The sequence below is a fragment of the Ovis aries genome, chromosome 13 (genome assembly GCF_016772045.2).
Source record: "Ovis aries strain OAR_USU_Benz2616 breed Rambouillet chromosome 13, ARS-UI_Ramb_v3.0, whole genome shotgun sequence".
Classification (NCBI taxonomy): Eukaryota; Metazoa; Chordata; class Mammalia; order Artiodactyla; family Bovidae; genus Ovis; species Ovis aries.
Window position 1 is genome coordinate 60,436,818 of NC_056066.1, and position 20,166 is coordinate 60,456,983.

The 20,166-nt window shown below is 39.7% G+C and overlaps 2 protein-coding genes across 8 annotated transcripts in view; one reads left to right on the forward strand and one right to left on the reverse strand.

Moving 5' to 3' along the window:
- The window catches only part of C13H20orf96 (chromosome 13 C20orf96 homolog), a 142,456-nt gene that overhangs the window by 47,850 nt on the left and 74,440 nt on the right, over positions 1–20,166 (forward strand). For all 7 annotated transcript variants that reach the window (XR_006055671.2, XM_060397008.1, XM_060397009.1 and 4 more), the window contains one exon: positions 19,175–19,254. Coding sequence is in view for 6 of the 7 variants with exons in the window: in XM_060397008.1 (XP_060252991.1) it covers positions 19,175–19,254 (80 nt within the window). In the remaining variant the exon portion in view is untranslated. The remainder of the gene's footprint in view (positions 1–19,174; positions 19,255–20,166) is intronic.
- DEFB129 (defensin beta 129) lies at positions 1,045–3,600 on the reverse strand. The gene is made up of 2 exons (XM_004014785.6): positions 3,313–3,600; positions 1,045–1,639 (listed from the first exon to the last, which is right to left on the reverse strand). The coding sequence occupies exons 1-2, from the start codon at positions 3,368–3,370 to the stop codon at positions 1,185–1,187; spliced, it is 513 nt and encodes a 170-aa protein (XP_004014834.4). The 5' UTR covers positions 3,371–3,600; the 3' UTR covers positions 1,045–1,184.

The following is a 20,166-nucleotide window of genomic DNA, read 5'->3' on the forward strand; positions in this document are numbered from 1 at the left end:
TCATCTCTCCTTTACTCTTTTCAATATTTATTTTTATTTATTTATTTGGCTGTGCTGGGTCTCAGTTATACCATCTGGGATCTTTGATCTTGGCTGCAGCATGCGGGACATTTAGTTGTAGCATGTGGGATCTAGTTCTCTAATCAGAGACTGAACCAGGGCTGCCTGCTTTGGGAGTGCAGAATCTTAGTCAATGGGCCATTAACGAAGGCCCAATACCATCTCTTTATGTCTCACTAGTCTGCCTGGGCTGCTATAACAAAATACCATAGATTGGGTGGCTTTAACAAGAGAGATGGATTTTCTCATAGTTCTAGAGGCTGGAAATTTAAGCCACACGGGACTCTCAAGCACTTGAAATAAGACTAGTATGATGAAATATGCTGTAACAGTAATATACATAAGAAATTTCAAAGACATAGTACCAAAAAAAGGGCAAAATATTTCAAATAATTTTTACATTAATTGCACACTGAAATGTCAATGCATTAAATAAAATGTATCATTAACATTCAATTCACCTATTTATTTTTACCTTTTTAATGTGGCTACTTGAAAATTAAAAATTACCTCCATGGTTTGCATTTGTGGTTTGGAGCCTGTATCCACTGGAAGCACTGCTTTACCTGTCGTCCCTTTGGGAATCTGGTTGAAAATGCCTTGGATCAGAGACAGAGTCATATCTTCCCCTTCCCCCCACCCCATATTTTTATCTTAAGTGGCCTCATGAATTTCTTCTGTGGAGAAAGTAAACTTGGTCTCCCCACCTTATATGGGTCTTTCTATGGGAAAAAAAAAATCTATGGAAAAAGAAAATATGTCTGCTGTTTTCATTCCTATCACCCCAAGAAAAACACATAGTACGAGAACCATAAATTTTTGTTATAGAGGTTTACTTTGGCCCATCGATGGGTTAAATTCAACACAGTCAGCATTTCTGTTGCTCACTTTCTCCTGAGCATGTAAACTAAAATTCTATTATTTTCTAGCTCTGTCTCTTCTGTGAGGCTCCTGTGAGAAAGATAAAATTATATAAACTGTGGGTGCTTGAACAGTGTTTATTGAATGACTGATAACAGAGCAAACAGTTCTATGTCTCAGTTTATAGACAGAATAGATAAAGAGGAACTTGGTGTTTTAAGAGATAGACCCGAATCCTTGCTCATCTGCTTCTCCAGCTCCAGTCATGCTGTTGGAAGTGTATACGATGGAGGTGGTGCTGGTGGTAGGGAGTCAGTGCCTGAATCTCTTCTTTTTTTGGTAGAAGTAGCAGTGTGTATTATCTTCCCTGAGTTCACGGGGTTGGAGGTGGCAGAGTTCACAATGGTGGCATTTGGGATGATAATGGTGTTGATGTTGGCAAAAGCATTGGCACTTTTGATTTTGGGCAGAACAGATAAATTGTGATGTTTGGTCTGCATCATGACACTAACATTTTTGGTAATTTTTAGCACTTCCTGAGAGTCCTCTTTAAGCACGTGGAGCATTTCATTTTGTATGTAGTTTTTTATCAGTTGAACCACTTTTGATCTAATACAACATTTTTTCTTTTTGCATTTATCTAACTCTTTTTCATCCATGTTGCAGTGCTCTTTGCATCTCCCCAAACCCATTACGCATCTTCTCAAGCCAAAATATTCTGCACAAATAAAACAGAAAACAATGTGCTAAGGTTAATAACTAGATGTGATATTAAAATTGCTAGAGCGAGAGGAATAGAGTCAGACTGAATTTGTTAATGCTAAATTTAAAGTACAGTGGTTAGGGACGTTGATGGAGGCAACAGGCAGGCCAAGAGAGTCTTTGTATATCTCTGAAATCCAAAATAAATCTCTAGTCTCTTCTCATTGAATAATTAAAACCTTAAGAAGAAAAGGAAACTCATTTGCTTCAGGGTTAAGATTTTAGATCTCCAATATATAACATCTTAGGCACTTGTTGAGTGTCATTATCTCTTCCCAGGATCCTAGGAAATACAGAGAAGAGTAAAATCTCTCATAAAAGTAACCCAAGAAAGAGTTTCAAAAGAGAATCAACTGGACTTTTCAGAAGTTCTGGCATCTTGCCAAACTCAGTGGTCTATGACCTCACCCTCCTCGACAATCACTTGACCTGTGGTTAATTGCAGCATGATGTTCTATCATTTTCATCCTCTCTGGACACTATGTCCCTCAGAGATCTTATTTATTATCACAGCCTTAACCTCATCTCTATGAAGATAATTCCTGCATTGTTATCTCTATCTCTAAATCTCCTGCTTAGTGTAGTGTCTCATCTTCATCTGTTGGATGTTTTTCCATCCTAATGGTTCATCTATTTTTTTTTTTTTCCGAATCCAGAAGCTTCTCCTTCACTCAACAATTCAACAGATTTTCCATAAAACACAAGAGATTTATGTAGCACCTACTGTTCACAGGCATTTCAATATTGTTTCTCACCAGAGATAACACAGTAAAATACTTGTATTTTAAGCAGCTACACTGATTAACCTTATCTTATGTGGGATTTGAGACTCAAATTTGACTTTACCAGAGACGACACAACCATACTTACTTATATTATAACCCTTTTCTTAGGGTCCCAAGATAAAAAAATTAGACAGGTCTTTGACTACTCTTTTACTTTCCCTTCCTTGACCCCTTGCCCGTTTAAAATCTGGATGATTCTTGTATTCTGAAACAAGTCTCAATGCTTCTGTCTCCATTGCAGAAAACAGTGCCCAATCTTCTGACTTAGCCATTTGCCCTGATGTGTTCCCAGAGGCTCTTGTGGGTAATTTGGGGGTTTCCAGTAAAACAAAGGCTGAGAAAAGGAATGGAACTCTGTAGAAGTCTGAAAAAGTTGAGATGGAGAACATAGACCTGTTCACTGAATCCTGAGAGTAGATTTTTTTTTTTTTGAGCATAATTTTAAGGTCTTCCTTCTTATTACACCAAAGTATAAACTGATCGAACCTTTTACTCAGAGATAGTTTAAATTAGAAATAGAGCAAAAATGGGGTAGACTTGGCTGGAATCCCAGGTGATCGCTATGTAGGGGGCAAGGAGGCAGTTTTATATACTGAATAATTTCTGAGTTCACAAACAATACCCTATTTCCTTTGTAGCTCCATGCGTATCCCCATCAGACACAGTCTGGGTTTGGAGCCTGTGGGACTACATGACAGATGGTGAATGACTGATGCAATATAAACTTTTCAGCTGTATCTTTGGGCATCTCATTTTCAGTGTCTCTTTGGGTTTCCATTATCCAGGACTGCCAAATCTCTGCTTCCTCCAACCACTCCCTCTTAGACCCAGGATTTCACATTACCTGTGTTCACCTGCCACTGTAGCATGAGGCTGGCAAAGACAGGGAAAAGGAGCTTCATGGCTGGGTGTCAGAGAAGAAGCCTTGGATCTGGGTTCATATTCTTGAGCTCCAGCCTTTATTGGCTTCTTCATGGCCTTAGGCTCTGAGCAGTCAAGTGCAGCCAAAGCTCATGGCAATTGTGTTTTCTATGAATCTGTTTGAGAATCAGTTCAGTTCAGTTGCTCAGTTGTGTCCGACTCTTTGTGACCCCATGGACTGAAGCACGCCAGGCTTCCTTGTCCATCACCATTTCCTGGAGCTTGCTCAAACTCATGTCCACTGAGTCAATGATGCCTCCCAAACATCTCATCCTCTGTCGTCCCTTTCTCCTGCCTTCAATCTTTCCCAGCATCAGGGTCTTTTCCAATGAGTCAGCCCTTCACATCAGGTGTGGCCAAAGTATTGGAGCTTCAACTTCAGCATCAGTCCTTCCAATGAATGACTACGTGAATACCTCACAAGAAATTTCCTGTTCTTAATCCTGGGAGGAATTATAAGACACATAAGACAGGAAAGAAAACACAAGCTCTTTACATCTCTTAAGATTTATTTAAGGTATCTGCTTTACCCTTTGTGAGCCTAGAGTTAGGCCTGAGACATTTATTTATTTATTTATTTTTTTATTTAGTTTTTTATTTTTAAATTTTACAATCTTTAATTCTTACATGCATTCCCAAACATGAACCCCCCTCCCACCTCCCTCCCCATAACATCTTTCTGGGTCATCCCCATGCACCAGCCCCAAGCATGCTGCATCCTGCGTCAGACATAGACTGGCGATTCAATTCATATGATAGTATACATGTTAGAATGTCATTCTCCCAAATCATCCCACCCTCTCCCTCTCCCTCTGAGTCCAAAAGTCCGTTATACACATCTGTGTCTCTTTCCCTGTCTTGCATACAGGGTCGTCATTGCCATCTTCCTAAATTCCATATATATGTGTTAGTATACTGTATTGGTGTTTTTCTTTCTGGCTTACTTCACTCTGTATAATCGGCTCCAGTTTCATCCATCTCATCAGAACTGATTCAAATGAATTCTTTTTAACGGCTGAGTAATACTCCATTGTGTATATGTACCACAGCTTTCTTATCCATTCATCTGCTGATGGACATCTAGGTTGTTTCCATGTCCTGGCTATTATAAACAGTGCTGCGATGAACATTGGGGTACATGTGTCTCTTTCAATTCTGGTTTCCTCGGTGTGTATGCCCAGAAGTGGGATTGCTGGGTCATAAGGTAGTTCTATTTGCAATTTTTTAAGGAATCTCCACACTGTTTTCCATAGTGGCTGTACTAGTTTGCATTCCCACCAACAGTGTAGGAGGGTTCCTTTTCTCCACACCCTCGCCAGCATTTATTGCTTGCAGATTTTTGGATCGCAGCCATTCTGACTGGTGTGAAGTGGTACCTCATTGTGGTTTTGATTTGCATTTCTCTAATAATGAGTGATGTTGAGCATCTTTTCATGTGTTTGTTAGCCATCCGTATGTCTTCTTTGGAGAAATGTCTATTTAGATCTTTGGCCCATTTTTTGATTGGGTCGTTTATTTTTCTGGAGTTGAGCTGCATAAGTTGCTTGTATATTTTTGAGATTAGTTGTTTGTCAGTTGCTTCATTTGCTATTATTTTCTCCCATTCAGAAGGCTGTCTTTTCACCTTGCTTATATTTTCCTTTGTTGTGCAGAAGCTTTTAATTTTAATTAGATCCCATTTGTTTATTTTTGCTTTTATTTCCAGCATTCTGGGAGGTGGATCATAGAGGATCCTGCTGTGATTTATGTCTGAGAGTGTTTTGCCTATGTTCTCCTCTAGGAGTTTTATAGTTTCTGATCTTACATTTAGATCTTTAATCCATTTTGAGTTTATTTTTGTGTGCGGTGTTAGAAAGTGATCTAGTTTCATTCTTTTACAAGTGGTTGACCAGTTTTCCCAGCACCACTTGTTAAAGAGATTGTCTTTACTCCATTGTATATTCTTGCCTCCTTTGTCAAAGATAAGGTGTCCATATGTGTGTGGATTTATCTCTGGGCTTTCTATTTTGTTCCATTGATCTATATGTCTGTCTTTGTGCCAGTACCATACTGTCTTGATGACTGTGGCTTTGTAGTAGAGCCTGGAGTCAGGCAAGTTGATTCCTCCAGTTCCATTCTTCTTTCTCAAGATTGCTTTGGCTATTCGAGGTTTTTGTATTTCCATACAAATCTTGAAATTATTTGTTCTAGTTCTGTGAAAAATGTGGCTGGTAGCTTGATAGGGATTGCATTGAATTTGTAAATTGCTTTGGGTAGTATACTCATTTTCACTATATTGATTCTTCCAATCCATGAACATGGTATATTTCTCCATCTATTAGTGTCCTCTTTGATTTCTTTCATCAGTGTTTTATAGTTTTCTATATATAGGTCTTTAGTTTCTTTAGGTAGATATATTCCTAAGTATTTTATTCTTTTTGTTGCAATGGTGAATGGAATTGTTTCCTTAATTTCTTTTCTACTTTCTCATTATTCGTGTATAGGAATGCAAGGGATTTCTGTGTGTTGATTTTATATCCTGCAACTTTACTATATTCATTGATTAGCTCTAGTAATTTTCTGGTGGAGTCTTTAGGGTTTTCCATGTAGAGGATCATGTCATCTGCAAACAGTGAGAGTTTTACTTCTTCTTTTCCAATTTGGATTCCTTTTATTTCTTTTTCTGCTCTGATTGCTGTGGCCAAAACTTCCAGAACTATGTTGAATAGTAGCGGTGAAAGTGGACACCCTTGTCTTGTTCCTGACTTTAGGGAAATGCTTTCAATTTTTCACCATTGAGGATAATGTTTGCTGTGGGTTTGTCATAGATAGCTTTTATTATGTTGAGGTATGTTCCTTCTATTCCTGCTTTCTGGAGAGTTTTTATCATAAATGGATGTTGAATTTTGTCAAAGGCCTTCTCTGCATCTATTGAGATAATCATATGGTTTTTATTTTTCAATTTGTTAATGTGGTGAATTACATTGATTGATTTGCGGATATTGAAGAATCCTTGCATCCCTGGGATAAAGCCCACTTGGTCATGGTGTATGATCTTTTTAATGTGTTGTTGGATTCTGATTGCTAGAATTTTGTTGAGGATTTTTGCATCTATGTTCATCAGAGATATTGGCCTGTAGTTTTCTTTTTTGTGACATCTTTGTCAGGTTTTGGTATTAGGGTGATGGTGGCCTCATAGAATGTGTTTGGAAGTTTACCTTCCTCTGCAATTTTCTGGAAGAGTTTGAGTAGGATAGGTGTTAGCGCTTCTCGAAATTTTTGGTAGAATTCAGCTGTGAAGCCATCTGGACCTGGGCTTTTGTTTGCTGGAAGATTTCTGATTACAGTATCAATTTCCGTGCTTGTGATGGGTCTGTTAAGATTTTCGATTTCTTCCTGGTTCAGTTTTGGAAGATTGTACTTTTCTAAGAATTTGTCCATTTCTTCCACGTTGTCCATTTTATTGGCATACAACTGCTGATAGTAGTCTCTTATGATCCTTTGTATTTCTGTGTTGTCTGTTGTGATCTCTCCATTTTCATTTCTAATTTTATTGATTTGATTTTTCTCTCTTTGCTTCTTGATGAGTCTGGCTAATGGTTTGTCAATTTTATTTATCCTTTCAAAGAACCAGCTTTTGGCTTTGTTGATTTTTGCTATGGTCTCTTTTGTTTCTTTTGCATTTATTTCTGCCCTAATTTTTAAGATTTCTTTCCTTCTACTCACTCTGGGGTTCTCCAACTCTTCCTTTTCTAGTTGCTTTAGTTGTAGAGTTAGGTTATTTATTTGACTTTTTCTTGTTTCTTGAGGTATGCCTGTATTGCTATGAACTTTCCTCTTAGCACTGCTTTTATAGTGTCCCACAGGTTTTGGGTTGTTGTGTTTTCATTTTCATTAGTTTCTATGCATATTTTGATTTCTTTTTGATTTCTTCTGTGATTTGTTGGTTATTCAGAAGTGTGTTGTTCAACCTACATATGTTGGAATTTTTAATAGTTTTTCTCCTGTAATTGAGATCTAATCTTAATGCATTATGGTCAGAAAAGATGCTTGGAATGATTTCGATTTTTTGAATTTATCAAGTTTAGATTTATGGCCCAGGATGTGATCTATCCTGGAGAAGGTTCCATGAGCACTTGAAAAAAGGTGAAATTCGTTATTTTGGGGTGAAATGTCCTATAGATATCAATTAGGTCTAACTGATCTAATGTATCATTTAAAGTTTGCGTTTCTTTGTTAATTTTCTGTTTAGTTGATCTGTCCATAGGTGTGAGTGGGGTATTAAAGTCTCCCACTATTATTGTGTTATTGTTGATTTCCCCTTTCATACTTGTTAGCATTTGTCTTACATATTGTGGTGCTCCTATATTGGGTGCATATATATTTATAATTGTTATATCTTCTTCTTGGATTGTTCCTTTGATCATTATGTAGTGGCCTTCTTTGTCTCTTTTCACAGACTTTGTTTTAAAGTCTATTTTATCGGATATGAGTATTGCCACTCCTGCTTTCTTTTGGTCTCTATTCGCGTGGTATATCTTTTTCCAGCCCTTCACTTTCAGTCTGTATGTGTCCCTTGTTTTGAGGTGGGTCTCTTGTAAGCAGCATATGGAGGGGTCTTGTTTTTGTATCCATTCGGCCAGTCTTTGTCTTTTGGTTGGGGCGTTCAACCCATTTACATTTAAGGTAATTATTGATAAGTATGATCCCGTTGCCATTTACTTTATTGTTTTGGGTTCGGGTTTATACACCCTTTCGTGTTTCCTGTCTAGAGGATATCCTTTAGAATTTGTTGGAGAGCTGGTTTGGTGGTGCTGAATTCTCTCAGCTTTTGCTTGTCTGTAAAGCTTTTGATTTCTCCTTCGTATTTGAATGAGATCCTTGCTGGGTACAGTAATCTGGGCTGTAGGTTATTGTCTTTCATCACTTTAAGTATGTCCTGCCATTCCCTCCTGGCCTGAAGAGTTTCTATTGACAGATCAGCTGTTATCCTTATGGGAATCCCCTTGTGTGTTATTTGTTGTTTTTCCCTTGCTGCCTTTAATATTTGTTCTTTGTGTTTGATCTTTGTTAATTTGATTAATATGTGTCTTGGGGTGTTTCGCCTTGGGTTTATCCTATTTGGGACTCTCTGTGTTTCTTGGACTTGGGTGATTATTTCCTTCCCCATTTTAGGGAAGTTTTCAACTATTATCTCCTCAAGGATTTTCTCATGATCTTTCTTTCTGTCTTCTTCTTCTGGGACTCCTATAATTCGAATGTTGGAGCGTTTCATATTGTCCTGGAGGTCTCTGAGATTGTCCTCGTTTCTTTTAATTCGTTTTTCTTGTTTCCTCTCTGATTCATTTATTTCTACCATTCTATCTTCTATTTCACTAATCCTATCTTCTGCCTCCGTTATTCTGCTATTTGTTGCCTCCAGAGTGTTTCTGATCTCATTTATTGTGTTATTCATTATATTTTGACTCTTTTTTATTTCTTCTAGGTCCTTGTTAAACCTTCCTTGCATCTTCTCAATCCTTGTCTCTAGGCTATTTATCTGTGTTTCCATTTTGATTTCAAGATTTTGGATCATTTTCACTATCAATATTCGGAATTCTTCTCCGGTAGATTCCCTACTTCTTCCTCTTTTGTTTGATTTGGTGGGCAACTCTCCTGTTCCTTTACCTGCTGAGTATTCCTCTGTCTCTTCATCTTGGTTATATTGCTGCGTTTGGGGTGGCCTTTTTATATTCTGATGATTTGTGGAGTTCTCTTTATTATGGAGCTTCCTCACTTTGGGTGGGGTTCTATCAGTGGCTTGTCAAGGTTTCCTGGTTAGGGAGGCTTGTGTTGGAGTTTTGGTGGGTGGAGCTGGGTTTCTTCTCTCTGGAGTGCAGTGGAGTGACCCGTAATGGGTTATGAGACATCAAAGGTATTGGGATAATTTTGAGCTGCCTGTATATTGAGGCTCAGGGGGGTGTTCCTGTGTTGCTGGAGAATTTGCGTGGTATGTCTTGTTTTGGAACTTGTTGGCCCTTGGGTGGAGCTTGGTTTCAGTGTAGGTATGAAGGCTTTTGATGAGCTCCTATTGCTTAATGTTCCCTGAATTCAAGAGTTCTCTAATGTTTTCAGGCTTTGGGTTTAAGCTTCCTGCTTCTGGTTTTCAGTTTTATTTTCACAGTAGCCTCTAGACTTCTCCATCTATACAGCACCGATGATAAAACATCTAGGTTAAAGATGAAAAGTTTCTCCACCTTGAGGGACACTCAGAGAGGTTCACTGAGTTACAAGGAGAAGAGAAGATGGAGGGGGTAGTTAGAGGTAACTGGAATGAGATGTGGTGAGATCAAGAGAGGAGAGAGCAAGCTAGCCAGTAGTCACTTCCTTATGTGCGCTCTATAGTCTGGACCGCTCAGAGGTATTTACAGAGTTATACGGGGAAGAGGAGAGGGAGGAAGTAGACAGAGGTGACCTGGAGGATAAGAGAGAGGAATGAGTAGGAGAGAGACAAATCCTGCCAGTAACCAGTTCCTTAGGTGTTCTCTACCGTCTGGAACACACAGAGATTCACAGAGTTGGATAGAGAAGAGATGGGGGAGAAAAGAGACAGAGGCCACCTGGTGGAGAAAAAGGAGAGGCCAGAGGAGGAGAGAGTGGACAAGCCAGTAATCTCGCTCTCAGGTAAACTTGGGTAGTGAAGTTTGGGTTTTTAAATGTACAAAATTGACAACAAAGATTAAAAATCTGGAGTAGAGGTTGGATTTTCAAAGATACAATATTAAAGAAAAGCAGAAGGAAAAAAGGAAGAAAGAAAAAAAAAGAATTATTAAAAAACAAACAAACAAAAAAACAAAACAAAACAAAACAAAACACCAACAACCATCCAAAGAGTATATATGGTGTTTGCCTTAAAAAAAAAAAAGACTTTTTTTTTTTAAATAGTAATACTAGGTTATAGAAATAAAAATTAGAGGAGAAATAGAAGATTTAACAATTAAAAAAAAGCTCGGAAAAAAAAGAAAAAAAATGCAAAAGGCAAAAAAAAAAAGAATGATTTTAAAAATATTAAAAAATTAAAAATATATCTGGCTCTTCTCTGATGTTATGGGCCGTGTGGGCTCACTTCCAAGGTGGTTCCCTCTGTTTAACTTCTTCTGTTTGCTGGTTTTTAGGCTCACTAGTTCAGTCGCGCTGTGGGGAGGGGGGATGCTGCAAACAAATAGCACTGTCGTGTGTACACAGTATCTCTGCCCCGCTTGACCTGTCCTTCCTCGCGGCACACAAACCGCTCCGGCTCTACGATGCTCAGCCGGGAACCGTCTGGGGCCGGCCCTAGGCTGCGTGCACTTCCCCGGTCCAAGCCGCTCAGGTTCGGCCCTCAGGCAGCCCTCAGAGGCACAAATGCAGCTGGGACTGCGCTTTGTGCCCTTCCCAGGTCCGAGTAGCTCAGGAGTTTGGCGAGCGCAATTGCCGCGGCTTGTCACCTTTTCCGCCGCTGCCGCTCAGCTCTCTGGTTGGACCGCTGGCGCACCCCACGAGGCAGACTGTGACTGTCCAGCACCCCCAGAAGTCTTAGCAAAGGAGCCTGCTTGCAGTTAGGTAAGTAAAGTCTCTCCGGGTCTGCAATTGCCCCTTTCCAGTCCTTACGGCTCTGGCTGCCTGTCCCCGGCGGGGAATGGTCTGCAGCCGGCTTTTTCCGTTCCGTCCTTTGTTCTGTGCTGGGTCCTGGCGGTGTCTTATGTTCGAGCTTTTCGGGTGGTAGCTATCCCACAGTCTGGTTTGCTAGCCCAAGTTAGATCGTTCTGGTGGAGCGTGGGGCGTTCCTGCCCGATTCTTACAAAGCACTACAGCCCGCGCCTCCCGCGCGTCCCTGCCCTGCCCCCACTTCCCAATGGCGGATGCAGGCGTCTGTGCTGCTTTTCCGCTGGGGGAGTTACTGGTGGGCTTGTAATCTCTTGGTTTTAATTATTTATCTATTTTTCCTTCCTGTTATGTTGCCCTCTGTGTTTCCAAGGCTCGCCACCGACTCGGCAGGGAGAGTGTTTCCTGGTGTTTGGAAACCTCTCTTCTTAAAATTCCCTTCCCGGGACGGGCTTCCCTTCCCGGGACGGAGCTCCCTCCCCACCTCCTTTGTCTCCTTTTTCGTCTTTTATATTTTTTCCTACCTGATTTTGAAGACAATGGTCTGCTTTTCTGGTTGCCTGATGTCCTCTGCCAGCCTACAGAAGTTGTTTTGCGGAGTTTGCTCGGCGTTGAAATGTTCTTTTGAGGAATTTGTGAGGGAGAACGTGATCTTCCCGTCCTATTCCTCCGCCATCTTTCCCTCCCTCCGGCCTGAGACATTTAATGTATGAGAATCAGAACAGGGCTTGCTATAGCCATAGATTCCTGGAGGATAGAGACTTTGTCTTTTTCTGTTCTGTTTTCTCCATGGGTGCTGAATTAACATGAGATCTCAATATATGTTTGTTGAATTAGTTTGTGGGAGGCAGTTCTTGGCATAATTTTAGCTTCTTAAAAAAAAAGAAATGTAATTAACATATAACATTATATTAGTTTCAAGTAGCAGTGAAGATGTTAGTTGCTCAGGCATGTCTGACTCTTCGTGACCCCATGGACTGTATCCCGCCAGGCTCCTCTGTCTGTGGAATTTCCCAGGTAGGAACACTGGAGTGGGTTGCGATTTCCTTCTCTAGGGGATCTTCCTGACCCAGGGATCAAACCCAGGTCTCCTGCAGATTCTTTACTATCTGACCCACCAGGGAATGATTTGATATCTGTATATATCCTCAGAAGTGGAATTGCTGGACTATATGGTAGTTCTATTTTTAACTTTTTGAGGTACTTCTATATTATTTCTAGAGTGACTGAACCAATTTACATTCCCACCAACAGTGTACATAGATTCCCTTTTCTCCTTACCGTTTTTATCCTTGCCAACATCTATCTTGTTTTCTTGGTGACAGATATTCTAACCGATGTGAGGTGATATCTCATTGTGCTTTTGATTTGCATTTTCCTAGTGATTAGTGATGTTGAATGCCTTTTCATGTGCCTGTTGGACATCTGTATGTCTTCTTTGGAAAAATGTCTATTCAGATCCTCTGCCCATTTTTTAATTGATCATTTTTTTTTGGCATTGAACTGTCGACTTTACACATTGACATCACCAAATTGTCAATACCAAAATCAGATTGATTACACTCTTTGTAGCCAAAGATGGAGAAGCTGTATACAGTCAGCAAAAACAAGACCTGGAGCTGACTGTGGCTCAGATCATCAGCTTCTCACAGCAAAATTCAGGCTTCTTAATAAATAGTGGTCCAATATTTCTACAAGTATTCAGCTGGTTAGAATATATATATATATATATTTTTACACTTCTTTTTGGAACTTGACCCATTATTTCTTGCTGAAATATTTCAGAGTGAAAGTCGCTCAGTTGTGTCTGACTCTTTGCAACCCCATGGAATTCTCCAAACCAGAATACTGCAGTGGGTAACCTTTCCCTTCTTCACGGGATCTTCCCAACCCAGGGATTGAACCCAGGTCTCCCACATTGCAGGCGGATTCTTTACCAGCTGAGCCACAATTCAGGTAAATTATAAATATAATATTCCATTTCTATACATTCTAATAAATATTTTTTTTTAAAAAAAAGGGTTATTTTCCAACATAGCCAAACATAATATCATCACACTAGGCAAAATTAATAAAATTTCCATAATATTTAACAATTACTACTCAGTCTATTTTCAAATATCTTTTATTAGTCCAAATTTTTTTTTTAGTGTGATTTGTTCACACTAAAATTCACTCCAAGACCAGTCAATTTGAAGCTTTCTCTAAATTAACATCAGATTTGCTTGACATAGGTGTGTCAAGAAGTGATTTTTTTCTTTTGGCTGTGCAACATGGCTTTTGAGATCTTATTAAATAGTTCCCCAACCAGGGATCAAACCCAGGCCCTCAGCAGTGAAAGTTCTGAGTCCTAACCACTGGACCCCTGGGGAATTCTCTGATGTGATTTTTAATCTTGGAAGATACTGTGCACATGCATTTTTTTGAGAGTTGCCCACACAGGGTAAAAACTGTAACCGTCTCTACTTCCTTTTGAATTTTTAAGATTTTCCTTGATACTAGAGAATTCTTTGGTCAGTCTTTTGAAGTCTTACAGAACAATTATGAAAGTATGATGTTTGCCATTTCCTAGGAGTTCTTTTAAAGTTTTGAAACTCATGATATTTGGATAGCTAGTGAGAAAATTTGTTTTGTCCACTAGGTGACACTTGAAATCTGGAATGCATGAATTTAACATGAATGGAAGTCAATGAAAACCAGAGCTTAGCCATTCATGGAGCTCATGATTGAAGAAAAGGGGAAATATGCATGACTGCAATGGGTTTTTCAAAGTCTGCAGAAATATCAAATGGAGTATTTTAACTGTGAAAAATGCCTAATATCCTTTATTGCCTTAGTCTGATATGATGGGTAGATTAAGAACGGAATTTTGACTGACCTGAAAATTTATCCATAATTTATGAAGTTTATTAATTTTATTGCTCCAAACATTTTCTAATTTGTTGTTGCTCAGTCACTCAGTCGTGTCTGACTCTTTGCAACCCCATGAACTGCAGCATGTTAGGCTTCCCTGTCCTTCACCGTCTCCTGGAGTTTGCACAAACTCATGTCCTTTGAATCGGTGATGCCACCCAACCGTCTCATCCTCTGTCTTCCCTTTCTCCTCCTACTTTCAATCTTTCCCAGCATTAGGGTCTTTTCTAATGAGTTGGGTCTTTGCATCAGGTGGCTGAAGTATTGCAGCTTCAGCTTGGGTCCATCCAATGAATATTCAGGGTTGATTTCCTTTAGGATTGACAGGTTTGATCTCTTTGCTGTCCAAAGGACTCTCAAGAGTCTTCTCCAACACCACAGTTCAAAAGCATCAATTCTTCAACACTTAGCTTTCTTTATGGTCCAACTCTCACATCTGTGTACGACTACTGGAAACATCATAGCTTTGACTAGATGGACCTTTGTTGGCAAAGTGATGTCTCTGCTTTTTAATATGATGTCTAGGTTTGTCATAGCTTGTCTTCCAAGGAGCAAGCATCTTTTAATTTCATGCAGTTACCATCTGCAGTGAGTCTGGGGCCCAAGAAGATAAGATTTGTCACTGTTGCCATTTCCCCCCCCCCCCCATCTATTTGCCACGAAGCGGTGGGACAAGAGGTCATAATGTTTGTTCTTTGAATGTGGGTTTTAAGCCAGCTTTTTACACTCTCCTCTTTCACTTTCATCAAGAGGCTCTTTAGTTCCTCTTAGCCTTCAGCCATTAGGGTATTGTCATCTGCATATCTGAAGTTATTGATATTTCTCCTGGCAATCTTGATTCCAGCTTGAGCTTCATCTAACCTGGCATTTTGCATGATGTACTCTGCATACAAGTTAAATAAGCAGGGTGACAATATACAGCCTTGATGTATTCTTTTCCAGTCTGTTGTTCCATGTCTGATTCTAACTGTTGCTTCTTGACCTGCATACAGGTTTTGAAGGAGGCAGGTAAGGTGGTCTGGTATTCCTATCTCTTTTCCACAGTTTGTTGTGATCCACACAGTCAAAGGCTTTAGTGTAGTCAATGAAGCAGAAGTAGATGTTTTTCTGAAATTCCCTTGCCTCTTCTAGGATCCAACAGATGTTGGCAATTTGATCTCTGGTTCCTCTGCCTTTTCTAAATCCAGCTTGTACCTGTAACTATTGTTTTATACTTAAAAAATCAGAAGTAACTCTAACTGAGCTAAGTATTTTGTTGAGCCTGTCCCTATGTATACAATTTTCTCTCAATGGATAGCTTTTCAAGATAACATATTTATACTAAAATTATTTATTAAAAACAATAATTTTATAATTTTTGACTGCGTTAGATCTTTGTTGCTGTGTGGACTTTCTCTAGTTGCAGAGGTTGGGGGCTACTCTCTAGTTGTGATTTGTGAGCTTCTCATCGCAATGGCTTCTCTTGTTGTGGAGCATGAGTTCTAGAGTGCACAGGCTTCAATAGTTGTGGCACATGGGCCTAGCTGCCCCATGGCATATGTAATCTTCCCTGATCAGGTATTGAACATGTGTTCCCTGCACTGGCAGGAGGATTCTTAACCACTGGACCCCCAAGGAAGTACAGGAAAATTTTTTTCTTCATTTTTCTGGACATCTGAAGGTATATGTGGTCCTTCTGGGATTACAAGCTTTCCTCTCTTGTATCCAGCTGTATTTTGGCCTAGAGATAACTCTGATTTCTCTGGAGTGTCTTATCAAAGAATGAAATGTATCTCTGGTTTAGATTTTAAAACCTTAGGAAACTCTCCAGAAAAATCCCCAAACTGAGTTATCACAGGATTTATTTTCTAGACTAGAAGATATTGATTATCCTCTGTGAATAGAGTCTCAGTTCAGGTTTGGAAACTTGTGAAAAATATTGTCCTTTTTGACAATACATTTTTTTTTCTTTACTATCACTTGGATCAGTCATGAAGCTTTTCTAGATCATTGTAAGGAATGTTGACGTTTTGGTATGAAATTTAGGACTTCCCTGGTGGCTCAGACGGTAAAGCGTCTGTCTACAATATGGGAGAACTGGGTTCGAGCCCTGGGTTCGGAAGATCCCCTGGAGAAGGAAATGGCAATCCACTCCAGTACTGTTGCCTGGAAAATCCCATGGACACAGGAGCCTGGTACGCTACAGTCTATGGGGTCGCAAAGAGTTGGACACGACTGAACGGCTTCACTTCTTGCTGCTGTTACAAATTACAAAAGAAAATTAGTGGCTTCAAGCAACACAAGTTTATCATCCTATTGTTGTGAAGGTTATAAATCCCAAATGAATCTCACTGGGTTTAAAAGCAAGATGTCAGCAGGGCTGTATTCCCTTTGGGGAGCCTACGAGAAAATCTTTCCTTGTTTTTCCAGCTTCTAAAGGATTGAATATTTGAACTCATGGACCTTTCCTCCATCTTCAAATCTAGTCAGGTGACATTGTCAAACTTTTCCTGACACTGACTGCCCCAACTCCCCAATGATCCTTGTTATTATACTGGACCCATCCAGATAATCTAAGACAGTCTCCTTATTTTAAGGTCAGCTGATTAGCAGCCTTAATACCATCTACAGCCTTAATTCTCCCTTGCCATGTAACATAATGTATTCATGGGTTCTGGGTTCTAGAATGTGAACATCTTTAGGGGACCATTATATTCTACCTACCTTTAAATATCAATATCAACACATTTTTATTTTTCTACATTTAGAAGTGGCTCAAAATTGTACATATAACTTATTTGTTTTTACTGCTGTAAATTTTTTATTGTTGAGAGAGGAAACCAATGTTTAATTGCGCTTAACTTGGGTTTCGGTATATAGAGGCTGAAACATGAAGGCTTCTGACATATCACTTGTTGATTGACAGGCCTGCTTTGTTCATGTTTTTATTTAACTAGAGTCCAAAATACAGAATTATTTAGAGAAACTAGCCCTGGGCACAGCCTACCTGTCATGGACCTGTATGTGATTTTCTGTTCAAATCATACTATAAACAAAGTCAACCTAAGTCACCCAAGACTAATCGATGATCTTTCTCTTTACTCTGGCAACTTTCATCAGCCAGAGAGTAAAGTCAGGCAGACATGGGCAGATACACACACACACACACACACACACCTCATCTCATTTGGAGAAAATTCTTACTTTGTCATGCTATGGAATTCTGCATCAAGGCCAGGGTGCTATCTTTTCTATTTTAGATCCACCTATCATGGTATTACTCAACTATCAATACTAAAAAAAAACCCAAATCAAACCTTTGATTCATTTTGATTTAATGAAATAACCTGAAACTCACTGTAGCGTGGAGACAAAACCATGACATTGTGTATTTAAAATATTTAATCCTTCAATAGCTCTGGACGAAAGGAGAGCAATAGTTAAATGACGTGTGTGTGTGCAGTCACTTCAGTCGTGTCTGACTCTGTGTGACCCTATGGACTAGAGCATGCCAGCCTCCTCTGTTTGGAAAGATAACATCTTAAGTAGGATTCAGAGAATATTTCTGAGTGATGAAACACATTAAAGGTCATTTATAAGTAAGGTATTAAAAGCAGTTTGTACTGCTATGGATTTCAATGGGAGCTACAGTAAATTGAGTGATTTTTTTGAACTGATCATGACTAGAAAGCAACGTTTCATTATCCATTCCAGCCTACTCAAAGGGAAAATCTATTGTTTAGCCACAAAAGACCTTGAAAATGAGGAGACTATGGGCTTTTTGTGCCTAGCCAAGATTGCATAAAGCCTCTTGGATATTAAAGAGTTGACACAGCTGAACAGATCAACAGACTTAGGAATCTGTTGAAGTAGGTAGGTGATACCATTTTCAGGAAGTAGTAATGTCATCTTTGGAAATCATCAATGTTAGTTCTCTCAATACAGATATTTCTCTAAAGATAGGTTCCTCTCTGAGTTGTGAGTAGAATATAAGGACATGGATGGGGGAAGGATGTCCCACCAAGTGCATTACCAATAAATTTTGTGAACAAAGCAATATCTTGTATTTGAATGTTTTGTCTTCAGTCTTCCAAAGATTGACTCAGAGAAGGCAGCCAGCGAGATAGGTTAGCATAGGTTAGCACAATGGCTAAGACCTTTACTTTAAGGTTTATGCAGACCTGTGTTGATCCTAGCTCATTCCTCACTAGTTGTGTGACATTGGCCACATTACTAATTCCCTAAATTGTGGCTTAACAATTTTAAAAAGAGATGTTAATATTAATTCCTACTTCATAGTGTTCTTGCAAGGATAAAAGTAAGTAATGCACATAAAATGCATTTGTCATCTAGTAGACCCAGATTGGGGCTTCCCATGTGGCACTAGTGGTAAAGAGCCTATCTGCCAATGCAGGAGATGAGGGTTTGATTGATCCCTGGGTAGGGAAGATCCCCTGGAGGAAGAAATGGCAACCCAGTCCGGTATTCTTGCCTGGAGAATCCCATGGACGGAGGAGCCTGGTGGGCTACATTCCTTAGGTTGGTCCTTCAGAGTTGGTCATGACTGAAGCAACTTAGCATGTGTGCATGCAGACACACATTAAGAGGTTGTGGACGTCTTAAACCCTCGAGGGACTTCTCTGAAGTCCAGGGTTTAAGGTTCTGTGCTCCCAATAAGGTGGCATGGGTTCCATCCCTGGTCAGGGAACTAAGATCCCACATGCTGTATGGCATAGCCAGAAAAAAAAAAAAAGAGGTGGAGCTGAGAAATGAGCTGAGACTGAGTGGGATACCAATGAGGCAAGTGCAAATCTGGTGGGGCCATTGGTCAATTCTCACTGCTCATCTTGACATATGAGCAATATTTGACAATCTTTCCTCCCTGACAAACTTTTTTTCCTCCCTGACAAACTTAATTCGCTCTGGTTACTGGTCAACATAATAAGCTATGTGCTGTTCTGTGCTGTGCTTAGTCCCTCAGTCATGTCCAACCCTTTGTGACGCCTTGGACTGTAGCCCTCCAGGCTCCTCTGTCTATGGGGATTCTCCAGGCAAGAATACTGGAGTGGGTAGCCATGCCCTCCTCCAGGGGATCTTCCCAACCCAGGGACTGAACTGGGGTCTCCTGCATTGCAGGCAGATTCTTTACCAGCTGAGCTACCAGGGAAAACCATACTAAGCTATACGTAACACTTATTCTTAACCCTGATCCTAACTTTGTACTATGATACTAGTTTAATCATCTTCAACATATATTTACATTGCCTTCACAAATTTCAAAATTCTTCCAGGTACTGTCATAGAAAGATCTTTGGATGGGCCCTAATTATTATAAATTCAAGCTTCTGGTGTCCACAAATCATAAAACAAGGTAAGCAACTTTCTTTAAGAAACGTCTAAATTAACTTTATTACTGTCTTGGGGGTATTTTATTGAGCAATAATTTTTCAGTACTTTGAAATCATCTTGTAATTATATACTGAAAATAGAGTGTGAGTTTTGTGCTGTGTATTGAGAACTCCAAACTGAACTCCAGACTAGACCAGTGACCTGCCTTTAAGGGGTTCATGTGTGTGCATGCTCAGTAGCTCAGTTGTGTCTGACTCTGCTATTCCATGGACTGTAGTCCTCTGTCCAAGGGATTTTTCTGGCAAGAATACTAGAGTGGGTTGCCATGCCCACCCAGGGGCTCTTCCCTACCCAGGGATCAAACCCGAATCTCCTGCATTGCAGGTGGATTCTTTACTGTTGAGCCACTGAGAAACCCCCTAAAGCAGCTCATATTCATAGATTATCACAAATAATTGGAAAATGACATGGTGTGACCAGCAACAAAAATACTTACAAAACACAGTGGTGGCACGAAAAGGGAGTCTGCAGCTCTATTTCACTGGGCTAGGGAAACTTTCACAGATGTAGAGATAATTGCACTTGGTCTTAAAGGAAAATTAGGAGCTCAATAGGGACAATTAGGTAGATGAGGTAGGGCAATATTTGTAAAGAGAGATTTAAATGTGCTGGAATCAAATATCAACAATCTCAGATATGCAGATGACACCACTCCTAATGGCAGAAAATGAAGAGGAATTTAAAGAGCCTCTTGATGAGGGTGAAAAAGGATAGTGAGATAGCTGGCTTGAAACTCAACATTTAAAATACTAAGATCATGGCATATAGTCTCATCACTTTATGGCAAATAGATGGTGAAAAAGTGGAAACAGTGGCAGATTTCACTTTCTTGGGCTCCAAAATCACTGCAGATGGTGACTGCAGCCACGAATTT